The sequence below is a fragment of the Sebastes fasciatus genome, chromosome 15 (assembly GCF_043250625.1).
Source record: "Sebastes fasciatus isolate fSebFas1 chromosome 15, fSebFas1.pri, whole genome shotgun sequence".
Lineage (NCBI taxonomy): Eukaryota > Metazoa > Chordata > Actinopteri > Perciformes > Sebastidae > Sebastes > Sebastes fasciatus.
Window position 1 is genome coordinate 23,710,373 of NC_133809.1, and position 17,121 is coordinate 23,727,493.

General features: G+C 41.9%; 2 protein-coding genes and 1 pseudogene across 2 annotated transcripts; 2 read left to right on the forward strand and 1 right to left on the reverse strand.

The window, feature by feature from the left end:
• Positions 1 to 112: 112 nt before the first annotated feature.
• Positions 113 to 17,121, reverse strand: part of LOC141783118 (alcohol dehydrogenase 1-like) — a 30,235-nt pseudogene continuing 13,226 nt past the window's right edge.
• Positions 5,135 to 16,367, forward strand: LOC141784025 (alcohol dehydrogenase 1-like; the record flags this gene model as incomplete). Its single annotated transcript, XM_074661710.1, has 4 exons — positions 5,135 to 5,140; positions 13,294 to 13,395; positions 15,765 to 15,906; positions 16,312 to 16,367. Coding segments are annotated over exons 1-4 (306 nt in total), but the record flags the coding sequence as incomplete, so codon positions are not given.
• Positions 16,373 to 17,060, forward strand: LOC141783119 (alcohol dehydrogenase 1-like; the record flags this gene model as incomplete). Its single annotated transcript, XM_074660138.1, has 3 exons — positions 16,373 to 16,487; positions 16,616 to 16,754; positions 16,850 to 17,060. Coding segments are annotated over 3 exons (288 nt in total), but the record flags the coding sequence as incomplete, so codon positions are not given.

Here is a 17,121-nt window from a genome sequence, read left to right on the forward strand (position 1 = left end):
TACTTAATTGACACTTTAAATAGAGCGTTCAGAGACATGACAGACAACGCTGTAGACACGTAAATGCTGTATCTGTGACACACAACACAATAAAACCAGAAAACAAACCCCATCGGTTTAGATCATTTATTTTATTTTGATATGTTCAGCTTGTGAGCAATATGCATGTAAAAAAATCGTAGTGTGCATCATTTGAAAGATTGCTTTATTATGTGTGTTATTTGTGAGATTTTGTAGGATACCGTGGTAAATTACTGAATTACTTTGGTGTCATTGAAAGCAACACAGCGGTCTCATTGTGGAGAAACATTCAGGACCGTCCGGATGCTGTGGAACCAAAATAAAAGAGAAATGAGCAGATTCATTTATCTGTGTTGTTAATGCAAAACTACAGGGCGCCATCATGAAACCAAAAGAAAATATAAATTTCTCCCTTTTGGTTTCGACAATTGATTTATAGAGCTGATATGCTGTAGCACACAAAAGTGCAATTTTATTATAGTTGGACTTACTGTATATTGGAATAGTAATTTCAACAGCTTTTGTTATATGAAAACTGATGATAATCCACTGAATAGTGTTGAGTGTCACTAAAAGCGACACAGCGGTCTTATTGTGGAGAAACATTCAGGACCGTCCGGATGCTGTGGAACAAGAGGAAAGTGAAATGATCAGATTTATATATTTGTGTTGTTGTTGAATCATGAATTGTGGAGAAAGTATAGGAGTGTTAATATACCATTCACCACGCTTCATCAGCTCAATGGCATCATTGACCTGGTCCAAAGTCATGTTGTGAGTGATGAATTCATCCAGCTTCACCTTCTTGTCCAGATAGGCTTTAACCATCTGAGGCACGCCATCCCTACCCTTAAAGCCTGAGCCACAAAAGAGCATGGAGTCTTCATCCAGAATACAACTAGCTAGAGAGTTGCAGAACATACGCCCACAACCATTTAGTTACCAGAGATTCATTAGTCAGTGGCGATGGTCATATTTGTCTCACCTCCAAATGTGGAGCCCTTCCATGTCCGTCCACCGATTAGTTGAATGGGCCGAGTAGCAACATCGTACAGGTCTGTCCAGCCAACCAGCACACTAACACCCCAACCTTTAACACAAGACTCCAAGGCACTGCGCTAGATGGAGAAACAGCACAAAGTCAGTGGGCTTGTAAACGTATAGGGTTCAAGCTTTATTAGTTAGAAAACACTTCCTCTCGGGAAAGAATCTTCAATATAATGAGCCAATTTACATCAAATCTTTATGCAAACCTCTCTATCTGCCTCACCATGATTCCCACATTCCCGACACATTCCAGGGAGAAGTCCACTCCTCCGTCAGTCATGTCAGAAAGCACCTGGTTGATGGGTTTACTGTGATCCTTGGGGTTCACAAAGTCGGTCGCGCCGAACACCAGAGACAGACTTTGTCCAGAGGGGCAGCGGGGTCGATCTTAGCCACAGCCATCTGGTTAACCACAGTGTACTCAGAGAAGGTACTGGTTCCTGTAAACTGCAGCACCTTCTTCCCCTTACAGGTAAACCTGGACTCTGACGGTGACATTGCATCGAAACGATCAGTAGCCCTGAACAAGATACATTTTTGATGTAAAATATATGAAACAAAATTTGAGTGCTGCTCTTATCATATTAGAGGGCTCGCTGAATACGTGCTATATATGAGTGTTTGTTGAGCTCACCATCCCATGTCACATTGGTTCGTCTTTGGACTCTTACAGAAGCGACATTCTCTACACTGGGTGAGGAACAGAGGGATAACCTTGTCTCCTGAAAGACAAAATTGCCATGTGAAAGCCAAAGGAATTTAGGCCAACTTTTAGATGTGTGTAAAATAATATTATCTCTTACACAGAGAGGCCTCAGTTTACATCCCTTATACACTTCGACCCCAAATTGTCATTTTTACATTTTCTGTCAATGTACGGATTAAATTAACAAGACACAACTTAATTAATTAGCAGTGATCTTTAGAAGTTTTGATCACAAGAGCTGATTGTTTTTTAAAAAGTCAAGAAGATGGAATTTTGAATGAAATGTGACAGCCATATTGTTCACTTTGGACAGAACCAGGCTAGCTGTGTCCATTCTTTACGCTAAACTTAGCTAAACTAAGCACATCCCAGCTACGTAGGCTACTCAATACACAGACATGTTGTACCAATTGAAACTGACCTGGCTGATATTCAGTGACTCCAGGCCCGACGCTCTCTACGATGCCGGCTGCCTCGTGGCCGAGGACTACTGGGAAGCCGTCTTTATGCATCCTTTCAAAAAGGTGGTACAAGTCCGAATGGCACACTGCAGTCGCCACAATCTGCACCAAAGACAGTAACCAAACAATGAAAACACGAAGACAATTAAGGGGACAGGCTGACTAGAGTGTTCACTGTCAGGGGGTTCAGCAGTTTATTTTTATTTAGCGAATGCAAAGTCCTTGAGCCATGCAGTTGCCTCCTGGTCTGCTGTATGGAGGGTGTCTAACCCTCCTTTTAGACTGTCGAGCGGGTAAGCTTCAATGATGTGTTCCATTGTTTGCACCTCTCCACAGGCACACAATGGGCTTGGGCTGCTGCCCCATTTGTGAAGGCTGGCCAAGCAGGGGCCATGTCCGGACCTGAATCTATTAAGAGTTGACCACTGTATCCTTGGCAGGTTGGTGCCAGGGACCTGTTGGGTGGGGTCTGACACCAGATGTTTGTTTGGGACATCCTTGGACTCCCATTCCTTTTCCCAAGCTGATTGGGTGGTGAAGTCGGCTGGTGGGGTATTCTTCCATATCGGTCGTCTAGATGGAAGACGGGCAGTGGGTGGGTTGAAGATGTCTGCATGGATTGGTAGATGGGGAGAGTCTTTGACCTTTTGAAGCATCCTTTGAGTAGATGCTACTCGCCGGATATGTGGGGGGGTTATATTGGATAGGACAGGGAGCCAGGGGAGTGGTGTTGAACGAATAGTCCCGCTTATGATTCGCATGGTTGTGTTGAGCTGGGTGTCCACATGGTGTGTATGGGGTGACCTGGACCAAACAGGGGCACAGTATTCTGCTGCAGAGTAAGCAAGGGCCAGTGCCGAGGTGCGCAATGTGGGGGCTGCTGCCCCCCATTTTGAGCCAGCGAGCTTACAGAGCAGGTTGTTTCTAGTCTTCACCTTAGCTGCCGTTCCTTTCAGGTGTTCCTTGAAGGATAGGGTCCTGTCAAGTGTCACTCCCAGGTAAGTTGGGTTGAGGGCGTGCTTCAGCTTAAGTCCGCTGAGTTGGATATTTAGCTCTGAAGCAGCTTTTGCGTTGTTGAGGTGGAATACACTGGAGACTGTTTTAGCGGGGCTTGGTTTTAGGCGCCAGGTTTTGCAGTACTGGTCCAGCTTTGCGAGGTCTTCCGTGAGCACCTGTTCCAGAGAGTCAAAGTCTGGTGCTTGGGTTGCCAGACAGATGTCATCAGCGTAGATGAATTTACGGGATTTAGTGGTGGTAGGTCATTTGTGTAAAGGTTAAACAGGGTTGGGGCGAGGACTGACCCTTGTGGGAGCCCGTTTGACTGTTTTCTCTATGCACTCTTATTCTGTCCAAGGTGAACTCTGAACCTCCGGTTAGTTAGCAGAGTTTTAATAGTTGCTGTTGCCCAGGCAGGGAGTGCTTTTGTGAGTTTTAGCAGGAGGCCTTTGTGCCAAACAGTATCGTAGGCAGCTGTGAGGTCGAGGAATACTGTTCCTGTCTTCAGTTTGCGCTCGAAACCATTTTCGATGAAGGTGGTTAGGGCCAGTACTTGTTCTCCTGTGCTGCGGCCCTTGCGGAAACCGGCCTGGTCTACGCAAAGAATCTCTTCTACTCCTGGAGATATGCGTTGTAATGTAAGTACTAGCAACACTTTCACATTATATTGACACTTTTATATTGTTGTGAATATCAGTCACGATTATTCTGTGGTTGGTATCCTTCTCACATTTAGCGTTAATATCAAACATATCACTAAATGGTATGGCTAAGTAGTATTTTTATATAATGATACACTTTTGTGACTACCAGTGCACAACAGAGTGAGGCTGACAAAAACAAGTGCAGTAGTCCAGGAATAATATAAATTGACCTCACATCAATTGCAACAAAAACTATATTACTTGTAATGTACCCCTAAAGGCATCCTCTTCGACATACAGAAAGGGTGAATAATCCGGAGGGACAATCTTGAAATCCAGGAAATTAAAAAATGGCCACCATCCGCACAAGTGGCAATAATTATTTCATATTTGAAAAGGTTACAATCAGAGATGGGCAGTATTTCGTAGTTACTTGTATTTGAAATACAATTACTTTGGGATATTTGTATTTGACAGGGAAGATCTGGGTAGAATCAGACCAGACCAATGTTCATAATAATTCATTTATTTTTGCGCTCCGAGGAAAAAATGCAGCATGGTCAAATCTAGCAGGCACAACGATGTAGGCTTGTACAGTCATCAAAATATGTCTGAAAAGGTGTTTTTGGTATGTTAATATTTAGATGACTTTCAAAACTTTTCCATCATACAATTCCTTTTTCTCTCATTTAGAACATATTGAGGACACAAAATACATTGAGTTAGTTTTTGTCGCAATTTGTATGAGGTGTGGTTGACCCGCATTTTAGGTGAAATGCCTCGACTACAGTAACTGTCCAGCTGTGTGTTCTAATAGCGGACGTCTCTCACCTTCATGCGTATCTCATTGGCCTGGGGCGGGGCCACCTCAACCTCCTCAATCACCAAAGGCTTGTTGGGTTCCCAGGCCACTGCTGCCTTGCACTTGATGACCTACAGGGCAGTGACACCACATGAAATTAGTTTTGGAAGGCGAGTCCCCACAATGTGACTGTGTAAACAGGTTTATGTCCCCACATTGTAGGTAATACAAGCCCCCCCCCCACACACACAGTCAGACAAAAGTATGTTTTGAGTTTTAAAAAGTACCTACAGTCTTGTTATAAGCTCCTTTAGTTCCTACCAAGTTGAGCATGAAGTTGGACAGAATAAATTAATGTAGGGTTAGCAAGCATCACTGAGTAAATCACGTGTCTCAGATTTTTATAAATCAAGCGGTTTGCCTTGAATTCATAAGCATTTCTTTAATCCACTGTGGAATGATGGTAAATGGACTTGCATTTATATAGCACCTTTCTAGTCTTCCTGTGTTCCCAGCCTATAAAACCTAGGTTTTTTTATTTTTTCGTTTTAAACCAAAAACCAGAAAACGGCCGTTTTCTCGTTTTTCGTTTCTGAATCAAAAAATGAAAAACGAACCCAAACCGGGCCGTTTGTTTGTTTTTGCGAATTCCTTTTCTCATTATTCGTTTTTAATTGAAGAACGGAAGTCACGTGGGTTTTTTGTTTTTTTCGTTTTAAACCACAAATGAAAAACGGAATCACGTGGTGCTCTGTTTGTTTTTTGTTTCCAAACGAAAAACGAAAAAAACAAATTAAAAAAACGATCCGATTTAGTTTCTTCAAGTTTCTTTCTGTCATTTTCTCTTTTGAATCGAAGTGCGGAGAACGGCAGTCACGTGACCAGGAAGTGAAGGCAAACATGTCAAAATAAAAGCCAAGAAGATAGTGTGGTCATATTATAAAAGTGTAACATTATTTAAGCACATGATCGAGGTAACAGTAGAAGATAAATAGGCTAAATAAATACATACTGTACCTAAAAAAGCCTAATTAATTATATATCCTAGACACCTACACTGTGCCAAAATCATGGAAATTCACAATAATTAGGCCTGTGCTAAAAAAGCCAGGCGCAAGTAAGCCAAATGATCTTTGGCCCATCGCAATAACCTCCATATTGTGTAAAACCATGGAACGAGTTCTTGCCAGCCACCTGACCAGCACAGTGGCTACTAAGCTAGATCTGCTCCAGTTCGCTTAAATAAGAGCGACAGAGTCCCAGACGACGCTGTGCTGACTGCTTAACACCGTCCACAAAACACCTTATGCATCCTAAAGGTTATGCCAGAGCTTTATTTGTGGATTTTAGCTCAGCTTTTAACTCAATGAAGATGCATATTCTCCTGAAAAGGCTCCTTGATCTCAACATCAACACAGGGTTAGTTGTGTGGATCAGAGGGTCTGTGTCAGGGAGAACATGTCAGACAGGCTGCCCACAAGGCTGTGTTCTTTCCTCTGTGCTATTCTCTCTTTTTACTAATGAATTTATGACCAATGAGAAACATTTTAGACTGTTTAAGTATGTGGATGACATGGCCTTAGTTGGCCTTTTACAGGAAACAGGCCCACTAGGTGAAGCTGCCTATCTGGCCCACACTACAGCCCTTCAGACACGGTGTCACACTAGCCAGCTAGAAATCAATGTGGCCGAGACGAAAGAATTAATCATGTGCTGCACAAAACAACATTTGATCACAGAGCCAATTTCACTTGATGGCCAACATGTTGAAACTGTGGAACACTTTAAATACCTCGGTACAGTCCTGGACACCCAGGTGAGCTTCTCTGAAAATACAGAGTATATCTTCAAGAGATGCTCACAGCGACTTTATCTTCGAAGGAAACTTAGTGGCCTCGGTGTCAGCCGGCAGATTTTAGAATTAGTGTACAAAACTATTGTTGAGAGGATTTTAACCTTTAACCTTCCTGCCTGGTACGGTCACCTACAATGTAGATAGAAGAATAAACTGTCTAGGATTGTGTCAATGGCAGGCAAAATAGGTGGTAAACCCCAAAAGCCCTTGACTCAACTTTTTACAGAAAGGACGAGGAAGAAAGCGAGGAGCATCCTGGCAGATAGCTCCCATCCTCTCTGCAGCCAGTCGGGAGGCGCTATAGAGCCCCTCTGGCAACTAAACATGTGTTTAAAAAGTCTTTCATCCCAAATGCCATCAATACTCTTAACTCAACACAGTGACTGAGCAGATCTGAGCCACAGACACTGACATGAACTGTTTTTAATGTGTAACATAACCTGTCTCTGTTTTTTACTAACTGCTGTCTGTTGTTTTCTGTGTTTTGTGAGCCGAAGAGAAAAATCCACCCTGGTGGACAATAAAGTTTGATTGTATTGATCAGTTCATATTGAGGGGCCGTCAGCTTTACAATTTAGTTTGGAGGGAGATTCGGTACCAGTGAAGTCAGTGCATTTTATGAGTGGGCTTTCTGTGACGTTACCCACCGTAGGGGTCAGAGGTCACCACTCCTCAATCCCCAAGGATTTTCTTTTCAGTCAAATTTTCAATTTTGACGCATTTATAGATGAAAAGTCAAGTCAATAAACATGGTCAATGATAGATAAGTATGGTTGATCAGCATGTTTGCCAACCTTCAGACATCATAGTCTAATATGAGGATTAATCAGCCTGAGTTCTGAAGGAACCGGCCCTCTACCTCCAAGAGGTCAGGGCACAGTTACGTGTTGGTTAATCTTGTGTGACAAAGAGATTTTCCAAACAGACGGGTTAAAGCATAATAATACAATTTATTCCGAACAATTAATGTTGCATAAGTAAGATAACAGAGTTTACAGAATTTTGGATCCAATCAACGTGTCCCTGACAACATACAATGCATGGGTCAGTTCGCGAAGTCTGAACCCCGAGCTATCCCTGATCCAGCGTTTTTATGGTTTACACAATATCAATAGTCATGAGCTTATGGCACGTGATGTTTTTGCTGCATATCTTCTTTTTTGTTTCTTCTTCTGACTCCATCCTCCCGTGACCTTGTGAAAAGAACAGAACATGCAGTCCCGTGTGCCTCCCCCCTGTCCTCGCCCTTGAGTAGTTCAAAGCCTCTCCAAATGCTGCCGGAGATTATTACAATGTGACTATATAGAAATCTACAGTCACCGAATCACCTCCTCAAGGAACAAAACAGTGCAACAACAACTGAACAGCCCCAAGTCCTTCATTCCTTCACCCTGAGTTATGCCCTTAGAAGCTAATAATTGAGAGACAGTTATTGAGCAATCATGAAACAATACAACAGTTTTCAGCTTCCCTTATAAGCAGGTTATTTCAGGTCATTGTAAGCACTTTTGTACATAATAAATCCAACAGTTCACTAAAAAACTGAAATCATTAACTTTCTGTATTCTGTTTGGTGGTTTATGAGGCTTTTCAATAATTTCTAGTCTATTTGGTATAATATGTAATTTAGTTAATTTGTTCGACATCATGATAAGGCTGATTTTTCAACCAGTGGTTATGACATTAATGCCAGCTAGACAGAATAAAGCTCTGTCTGTCATGACAATAGAACTGTACTGAAAGCCTTTCCTTTACTCGGGTGACTCTTTACAGCCGTCTGAAGACAGCAGGTATCTGTTAAATCTACAGTATCTAGAGTGATGGAGTGGCCTTCAGTCCAGTACAGTATTGTCATGACAGACAGAGCTTTATTCTGTCGAGCTGGCATTAATGTCATAATCGCTGGTTGAAAAATCATCATTATCATGATATAGAACTACTCGGCTACAGTCTTCCTAATGGAGTGCAAGGGATCAGGTGGAAGTGTCAGGTGTGTTGAAAGGATTAGCCACATAGTGCTTCTCACCTGCCGACATAAAGAAACAGCCCATAGTAAGGGTGTGAGAGAGAAAAGTGTCAATTATGTGAGAATTCTGTATAACATCTGTAGAGACCCTCCCTGTAATTTATCACACACTTTTTGGATAAAAGACATTCATGTGTTAATGAAAAGAACAAAACAAAAAAATATCTATGTATGTACTTATTTGTGTATTTATTTAGCCTATTTATCTTCTACTGTTACTTTGATCCTGTGCTTAAATAATGTTACACTTTTATAGAATGACCAAACTATCTTCTTGGCTTTTATTTTGACATGTTTGCCTTCACTTCCTGGTCACGTGACTGCCGTTCTCCGCACTTCGATTCAAAAGAGAAAATGACAGAAAGAAACTTGAAGAAACTAAATCGGATCGTTTTTTTAATTTGTTTTTTTCGTTTTTCGTTTGGAAACAAAAAACAAACAGAGCACCACGTGATTCCGTTTTTCGTTTGTGGTTTAAAACGAAAAAACGAAAAACCCACGTGACTTCCGTTCTTCAATTCAAAACGAATAATGAGAAAAGGAATTCGCAAAAACAAAAAAACGGCCCGGTTTGGGTTCGTTTTTCATTTTTTGATTCAGAAACGAAAAACGAGAAAACGGCCGTTTTCTGGTTTTTGGTTTAAAACGAAAAAATAAAAAAACGTTTTTTCCTTTCTGAATTCCAAAGGAAAAACGGAATATCCGATGATACCCAGACCCCGTTTGTTTGTTTTTGCGAATTCCTTTTCTCATTATTCGTTTTGAATTGAAGAACGGAAGTCACGTGGGTTTTTAGTTTTTTCGTTTTAAACCACAAACGAAAAATGGAATCACGTGGTGCTCTGTTTGTTTTTTGTTTCCAAACGAAAAACGAAAAAAACAAATTAAAAAAACGATCCGATTTAGTTTCTTTAAGTTTCTTTCTGTCATTTTCTCTTCTGAATCGAGGAGCGGAGAACGGCAGTCACGTGACCAGGAAGTGAAGGCAAACATGTCAAAATAAAAGCCAAGAAGATAGTGTGGTCATATTATAAAAGTGTAACATTATTTAAGCACATGATCAAAGTAACAGTAGAAGATAAATAGGCTAAATAAATACACAAATAAGTACATACATAGATATTTTTTTGTTTTGTTCTTTTCATTAACACATGAATGTCTTTTATCCAAAAAGTGTGTGATAAATTACAGGGAGGGTCTCTACAGATGTTATACAACAGGGAGGGTCTCTACAGATGTTATACAGAATTCTCACATAATTGACACTTTTCTCTCTCACACCCTTACTATGGGCTGTTTCTTTATGTCGGCAGGTGAGAAGCACTATGTGGCTAATCCTTTCAACACACCTGACACTTCCACCTGATCCCTTGCACTCCATTAGGAAGACTGTAGCCGAGTAGTTCTATATCATGATAATGATGATTTTTCAACCAGCGATTATGACATTAATGCCAGCTAGACAGAATAAAGCTCTGTCTGTCATGACAATACTGTACTGGACTGAAGGCCACTCCATCACTCTAGATACTGTAGATTTAACAGATACCTGCTGTCTTCAGACGGCTGTAAAGAGTCACCCGAGTAAAGGAAAGGCTTTCAGTACAGTTCTATTGTCATGACAGACAGAGCTTTATTCTGTCTAGCTGGCATTAATGTCATAACCACTGGTTGAAAAATCAGCCTTATCATGATGTCGAACAAATTAACTAAATTACATATTATACCAAATAGACTAGAAATTATTGAAAAGCCTCATAAACCACCAAACAGAATACAGAAAGTTCGTGATTTCAGTTTTTTAGTGAACTGTTGGATTTATTATGTACAAAAGTGCTTACAATGACCTGAAATAACCTGCTTATAAGGGAAGCTGAAAACTGTTGTATTGTTTCATGATTGCTCAATAACTGTCTCTCAATTATTAGCTTCTAAGGGCATAACTCAGGGTGAAGGAATGAAGGACTTGGGGCTGTTCAGTTGTTGTTGCACTGTTTTGTTCCTTGAGGAGGTGATTCGGTGACTGTAGATTTCTATATAGTCACATTGTAATAATCTCCGGCAGCATTTGGAGAGGCTTTGAACTACTCAAGGGCGAGTACAGGGGGGAGGCACACGGGACTGCATGTTCTGTTCTTTTCACAAGGTCACGGGAGGATGGAGTCGGAAGAAGAAACAAAAAAGAAGATATGCAGCAAAAACATCACGTGCCATAAGCTCATGACTATTGATATTGTGTAAACCATAAAAACGCTGGATCAGGGATAGCTCGGGGTTCAGACTTCGCGAACTGACCCATGCATTGTATGTTGTCAGGGACACGTTGATTGGATCCAAAATTCTGTAAACTCTGTTATCTTACTTATGCAACATTAATTGTTCGGAATAAATTGTATTATTATGCTTTAACCCGTCTGTTTGGAAAATCTCTTTGTCACACAAGATTAACCAACACGTAACTGTGCCCTGACCTCTTGGAGGTAGAGGGCCGGTTCCTTCAGAACTCAGGCTGATTAATCCTCATATTAGACTATGATGTCTGAAGGTTGGCAAACATGCTGATCAACCATACTTATCTATCATTGATCATGTTTATTGACTTGACTTTTCATCTATAAATGCGTCAAAATTGAAAATTTGACTGAAAAGAAAATCCTTGGGGATTGAGGAGTGGTGACCTCTGACCCCTACGGTGGGTAACGTCACAGAAGGCCCACTCATAAAATGCACTGACTTCACTGGTACCGAATCTCCCTCCAAACTAAATTGTAAAGCTGACGGCCCCTCAATATGAACTGATCAATACAATCAAACTTTATTGTCCACCAGGGTGGATTTTTCTCTTCGGCTCACAAAACACAGAAAACAACAGACAGCAGTTAGTAAAAAACAGAGACAGGTTATGTTACACATTAAAAACAGTTCATGTCAGTGTCTGTGGCTCAGATCTGCTCAGTCACTGTGTTGAGTTAAGAGTATTGATGGCATTTGGGATGAAAGACTTTTTAAACACATGTTTAGTTGCCAGAGGGGCTCTATAGCCCCTCCCGACTGGCTGCAGAGAGGATGGGAGCTATCTGCCAGGATGCTCCTCGCTTTCTTCCTCGTCCTTTCTGTAAAAAGTTGAGTCAAGGGCTTTTGGGGTTTACCACCTATTTTGCCTGCCATTGACACAATCCTAGACAGTTTATTCTTCTATCTACATTGTAGGTGACCGTACCAGGCAGGAAGGTTAAAGGTTAAAATCCTCTCAACAATAGTTTTGTACACTAATTCTAAAATCTGCCGGCTGACACCGAGGCCACTAAGTTTCCTTCGAAGATAAAGTCGCTGTGAGCATCTCTTGAAGATATACTCTGTATTTTCAGAGAAGCTCACCTGGGTGTCCAGGACTGTACCGAGGTATTTAAAGTGTTCCACAGTTTCAACATGTTGGCCATCAAGTGAAACTGGCTCTGTGATCAAATGTTGTTTTGTGCAGCACATGATTAATTCTTTCGTCTCGGCCACATTGATTTCTAGCTGGCTAGTGTGACACCGTGTCTGAAGGGCTGTAGTGTGGGCCAGATAGGCAGCTTCACCTAGTGGGCCTGTTTCCTGTAAAAGGCCAACTAAGGCCATGTCATCCACATACTTAAACAGTCTAAAATGTTTCTCATTGGTCATAAATTCATTAGTAAAAAGAGAGAATAGCACAGAGGAAAGAACACAGCCTTGTGGGCAGCCTGTCTGACATGTTCTCCCTGACACAGACCCTCTGATCCACACAACTAACCCTGTGTTGATGTTGAGATCAAGGAGCCTTTTCAGGAGAATATGCGTCTTCATTGAGTTAAAAGCTGAGCTAAAATCCACAAATAAAGCTCTGGCATAACCTTTAGGATGCATAAGGTGTTTTGTGGACTGTGTTAAGCAGAGTCAGCACAGCGTCGTCTGGGACTCTGTCGCTCTTATTTAAGCGAACTGGAGCAGATCTAGCTTAGTAGCCACTGTGCTGGTCAGGTGGCTGGCAAGAACTCATTCCATGGTTTTACACAATATGGAGGTTATTGCGATGGGCCAAAGATCATTTGGCTTACTTGCGCCTGGCTTTTTTAGCACAGGCCTAATTATTGTGAATTTCCATGATTTTGGCACAGTGTAGGTGTCTAGGATATATAATTAATTAGGCTTTTTTAGGTACAGTATGTATTTATTTAGCCTATTTATCTTCTACTGTTACCTCGATCATGTGCTTAAATAATGTTACACTTTTATAATATGACCACACTATCTTCTTGGCTTTTATTTTGACATGTTTGCCTTCACTTCCTGGTCACGTGACTGCCGTTCTCCGCACTTCGATTCAAAAGAGAAAATGACAGAAAGAAACTTGAAGAAACTAAATCGGGTCGTTTTTTTAATTTGTTTTTTTCGTTTTTCGTTTGGAAACAAAAAACAAACAGAGCACCACGTGATTCCGTTTTTCGTTTGTGGTTTAAAACGAAAAAAACGAAAAACCCACGTGACTTCCGTTCTTCAATTAAAAACGAATAATGAGAAAAGGAATTCGCAAAAACAAACAAACGGCCCGGTTTGGGTTCGTTTTTCATTTTTTGATTCAGAAACGAAAAACGAGAAAACGGCCGTTTTCTGGTTTTTGGTTTAAAACGAAAAAATAAAAAAACGTTTTTTCCTTTACATTGTGGGGACTCGCCTTCCAAAACTAATTTCATGTGGTGTCACTGCCCTGTAGGTCATCAAGTGCAAGGCAGCAGTGGCCTGGGAACCCAACAAGCCTTTGGTGATTGAGGAGGTTGAGGTGGCCCCGCCCCAGGCCAATGAGATACGCATGAAGGTGAGAGACGTCCGCTATTAGAACACACAGCTGGACAGTTACTGTAGTCGAGGCATTTCACCTAAAATGCGGGTCAACCACACCTCATACAAATTGCGACAAAAACTAACTCAATGTATTTTGTGTCCTCAATATGTTCTAAATGAGAGAAAAAGGAATTGTATGATGGAAAAGTTTTGAAAGTCATCTAAATATTAACATACCAAAAACACCTTTTCAGACATATTTTGATGACTGTACAAGCCTACATCGTTGTGCCTGCTAGATTTGACCATGCTGCATTTTTTCCTCGGAGCGCAAAAATAAATGAATTATTATGAACATTGGTCTGGTCTGATTCTACCCAGATCTTCCCTGTCAAATACAAATATCCCAAAGTAATTGTATTTCAAATACAAGTAACTACGAAATACTGCCCATCTCTGATTGTAACCTTTTCAAATATGAAATAATTATTGCCACTTGTGCGGATGGTGGCCATTTTTTAATTTCCTGGATTTCAAGATTGTCCCTCCGGATTATTCACCCTTTCTGTATGTCGAAGAGGATGCCTTTAGGGGTACATTACAAGTAATATAGTTTTTGTTGCAATTGATGTGAGGTCAATTTATATTATTCCTGGACTACTGCACTTGTTTTTGTCAGCCTCACTCTGTTGTGCACTGGTAGTCACAAAAGTGTATCATTATATAAAAATACTACTTAGCCATACCATTTAGTGATATGTTTGATATTAACGCTAAATGTGAGAAGGATACCAACCACAGAATAATCGTGACTGATATTCACAACAATATAAAAGTGTCAATATAATGTGAAAGTGTTGCTAGTACTTACATTACAACGCATATCTCCAGGAGTAGAAGAGATTCTTTGCGTAGACCAGGCCGGTTTCCGCAAGGGCCGCAGCACAGGAGAACAAGTACTGGCCCTAACCACCTTCATCGAAAATGGTTTCGAGCGCAAACTGAAGACAGGAACAGTATTCCTCGACCTCACAGCTGCCTACGATACTGTTTGGCACAAAGGCCTCCTGCTAAAACTCACAAAAGCACTCCCTGCCTGGGCAACAGCAACTATTAAAACTCTGCTAACTAACCGGAGGTTCAGAGTTCACCTTGGACAGAATAAGAGTGCATAGAGAAAACAGTCAAACGGGCTCCCACAAGGGTCAGTCCTCGCCCCAACCCTGTTTAACCTTTACACAAATGACCTACCACCACTAAATCCCGTAAATTCATCTACGCTGATGACATCTGTCTGGCAACCCAAGCACCAGACTTTGACTCTCTGGAACAGGTGCTCACGGAAGACCTCGCAAAGCTGGACCAGTACTGCAAAACCTGGCGCCTAAAACCAAGCCCCGCTAAAACAGTCTCCAGTGTATTCCACCTCAACAACGCAAAAGCTGCTTCAGAGCTAAATATCCAACTCAGCGGACTTAAGCTGAAGCACGCCCTCAACCCAACTTACCTGGGAGTGACACTTGACAGGACCCTATCCTTCAAGGAACACCTGAAAGGAACGGCAGCTAAGGTGAAGACTAGAAACAACCTGCTCTGTAAGCTCGCTGGCTCAAAATGGGGGGCAGCAGCCCCCACATTGCGCACCTCGGCACTGGCCCTTGCTTACTCTGCAGCAGAATACTGTGCCCCTGTTTGGTCCAGGTCACCCCATACACACCATGTGGACACCCAGCTCAACACAACCATGCGAATCATAAGCGGGACTATTCGTTCAACACCACTCCCCTGGCTCCCTGTCCTATCCAATATAACCCCCCCACATATCCGGCGAGTAGCATCTACTCAAAGGATGCTTCAAAAGGTCAAAGACTCTCCCCATCTACCAATCCATGCAGACATCTTCAACCCACCCACTGCCCGTCTTCCATCTAGACGACCGATATGGAAGAATACCCCACCAGCCGACTTCACCACCCAATCAGCTTGGGAAAAGGAATGGGAGTCCAAGGATGTCCCAAACAAACATCTGGTGTCAGACCCCACCCAACAGGTCCCTGGCACCAACCTGCCAAGGATACAGTGGTCAACTCTTAATAGATTCAGGTCCGGACATGGCCCCTGCTTGGCCAGCCTTCACAAATGGGGCAGCAGCCCAAGCCCATTGTGTGCCTGTGGAGAGGTGCAAACAATGGAACACATCATTGAAGCTTACCCGCTCCACAGTCTAAAAGGAGGGTTAGACACCCTCCATACAGCAGACCAGGAGGCAACTGCATGGCTCAAGGACTTTGCATTCGCTAAATAAAAATAAACTGCTGAACCCCCTGACAGTGAACACTCTAGTCAGCCTGTCCCCTTAATTGTCTTCGTGTTTTCATTGTTTGGTTACTGTCTTTGGTGCAGATTGTGGCGACTGCAGTGTGCCATTCGGACTTGTACCACCTTTTTGAAAGGATGCATAAAGACGGCTTCCCAGTAGTCCTCGGCCACGAGGCAGCCGGCATCGTAGAGAGCGTCGGGCCTGGAGTCACTGAATATCAGCCAGGTCAGTTTCAATTGGTACAACATGTCTGTGTATCGAGTAGCCTACGTAGCTGGGATGTGCTTAGTTTAGCTAAGTTTAGCGTAAAGAATGGACACAGCTAGCCTGGTTCTGTCCAAAGTGAACAATATGGCTGTCACATTTCATTCAAAATTCCATCTTCTTGACTTTTTAAAAAACAATCAGCTCTTGTGATCAAAACTTCTAAAGATCACTGCTAATTAATTAAGTTGTGTCTTGTTAATTTAATCCGTACATTGACAGAAAATGTAAAAATGACAATTTGGGGTCGAAGTGTATAAGGGATGTAAACTGAGGCCTCTCTGTGTAAGAGATAATATTATTTTACACACATCTAAAAGTTGGCCTAAATTCCTTTGGCTTTCACATGGCAATTTTGTCTTTCAGGAGACAAGGTTATCCCTCTGTTCCTCACCCAGTGTAGAGAATGTCGCTTCTGTAAGAGTCTTGTGTTAAAGGCTGGGGTGTTAGTGTGCTGGTTGGCTGGACAGACCTGTACGATGTTGCTACTCGGCCCATTCAACTAATCGGTGGACGGACATGGAAGGGCTCCACATTTGGAGGTGAGACAAATATGACCATCGCCACTGACTAATGAATCTCTGGTAACTAAATGGTTGTGGGCGTATGTTCTGCAACTCTCTAGCTAGTTGTATTCTGGATGAAGACTCCATGCTCTTTTGTGGCTCAGGCTTTAAGGGTAGGGATGGCGTGCCTCAGATGGTTAAAGCCTATCTGGACAAGAAGGTGAAGCTGGATGAATTCATCACTCACAACATGACTTTGGACCAGGTCAATGATGCCATTGAGCTGATGAAGCGTGGTGAATGGTATATTAACACTCCTATACTTTCTCCACAATTCATGATTCAACGACAACACAAATATATACATCTGATCATTTCACTTTCCTCTTGTTCCACAGCATCCGGACGGTCCTGAATGTTTCTCCACAATAAGACCGCTGTGTCGCTTTTAGTGACACTCAACACTATTCAGTGGATTATCATCAGTTTTCATATAACAAAAGCTGTTGAAATTACTATTCCAATATACAGTAAGTCCAACTATAATAAAATTGCACTTTTGTGTGCTACAGCATATCAGCTCTATAAATCAATTGTCGAAACCAAAAGGGAGAAATTTATATTTTCATTTGGTTTCATGATGGCGCCCTGTAGTTTTGCATTAACAACA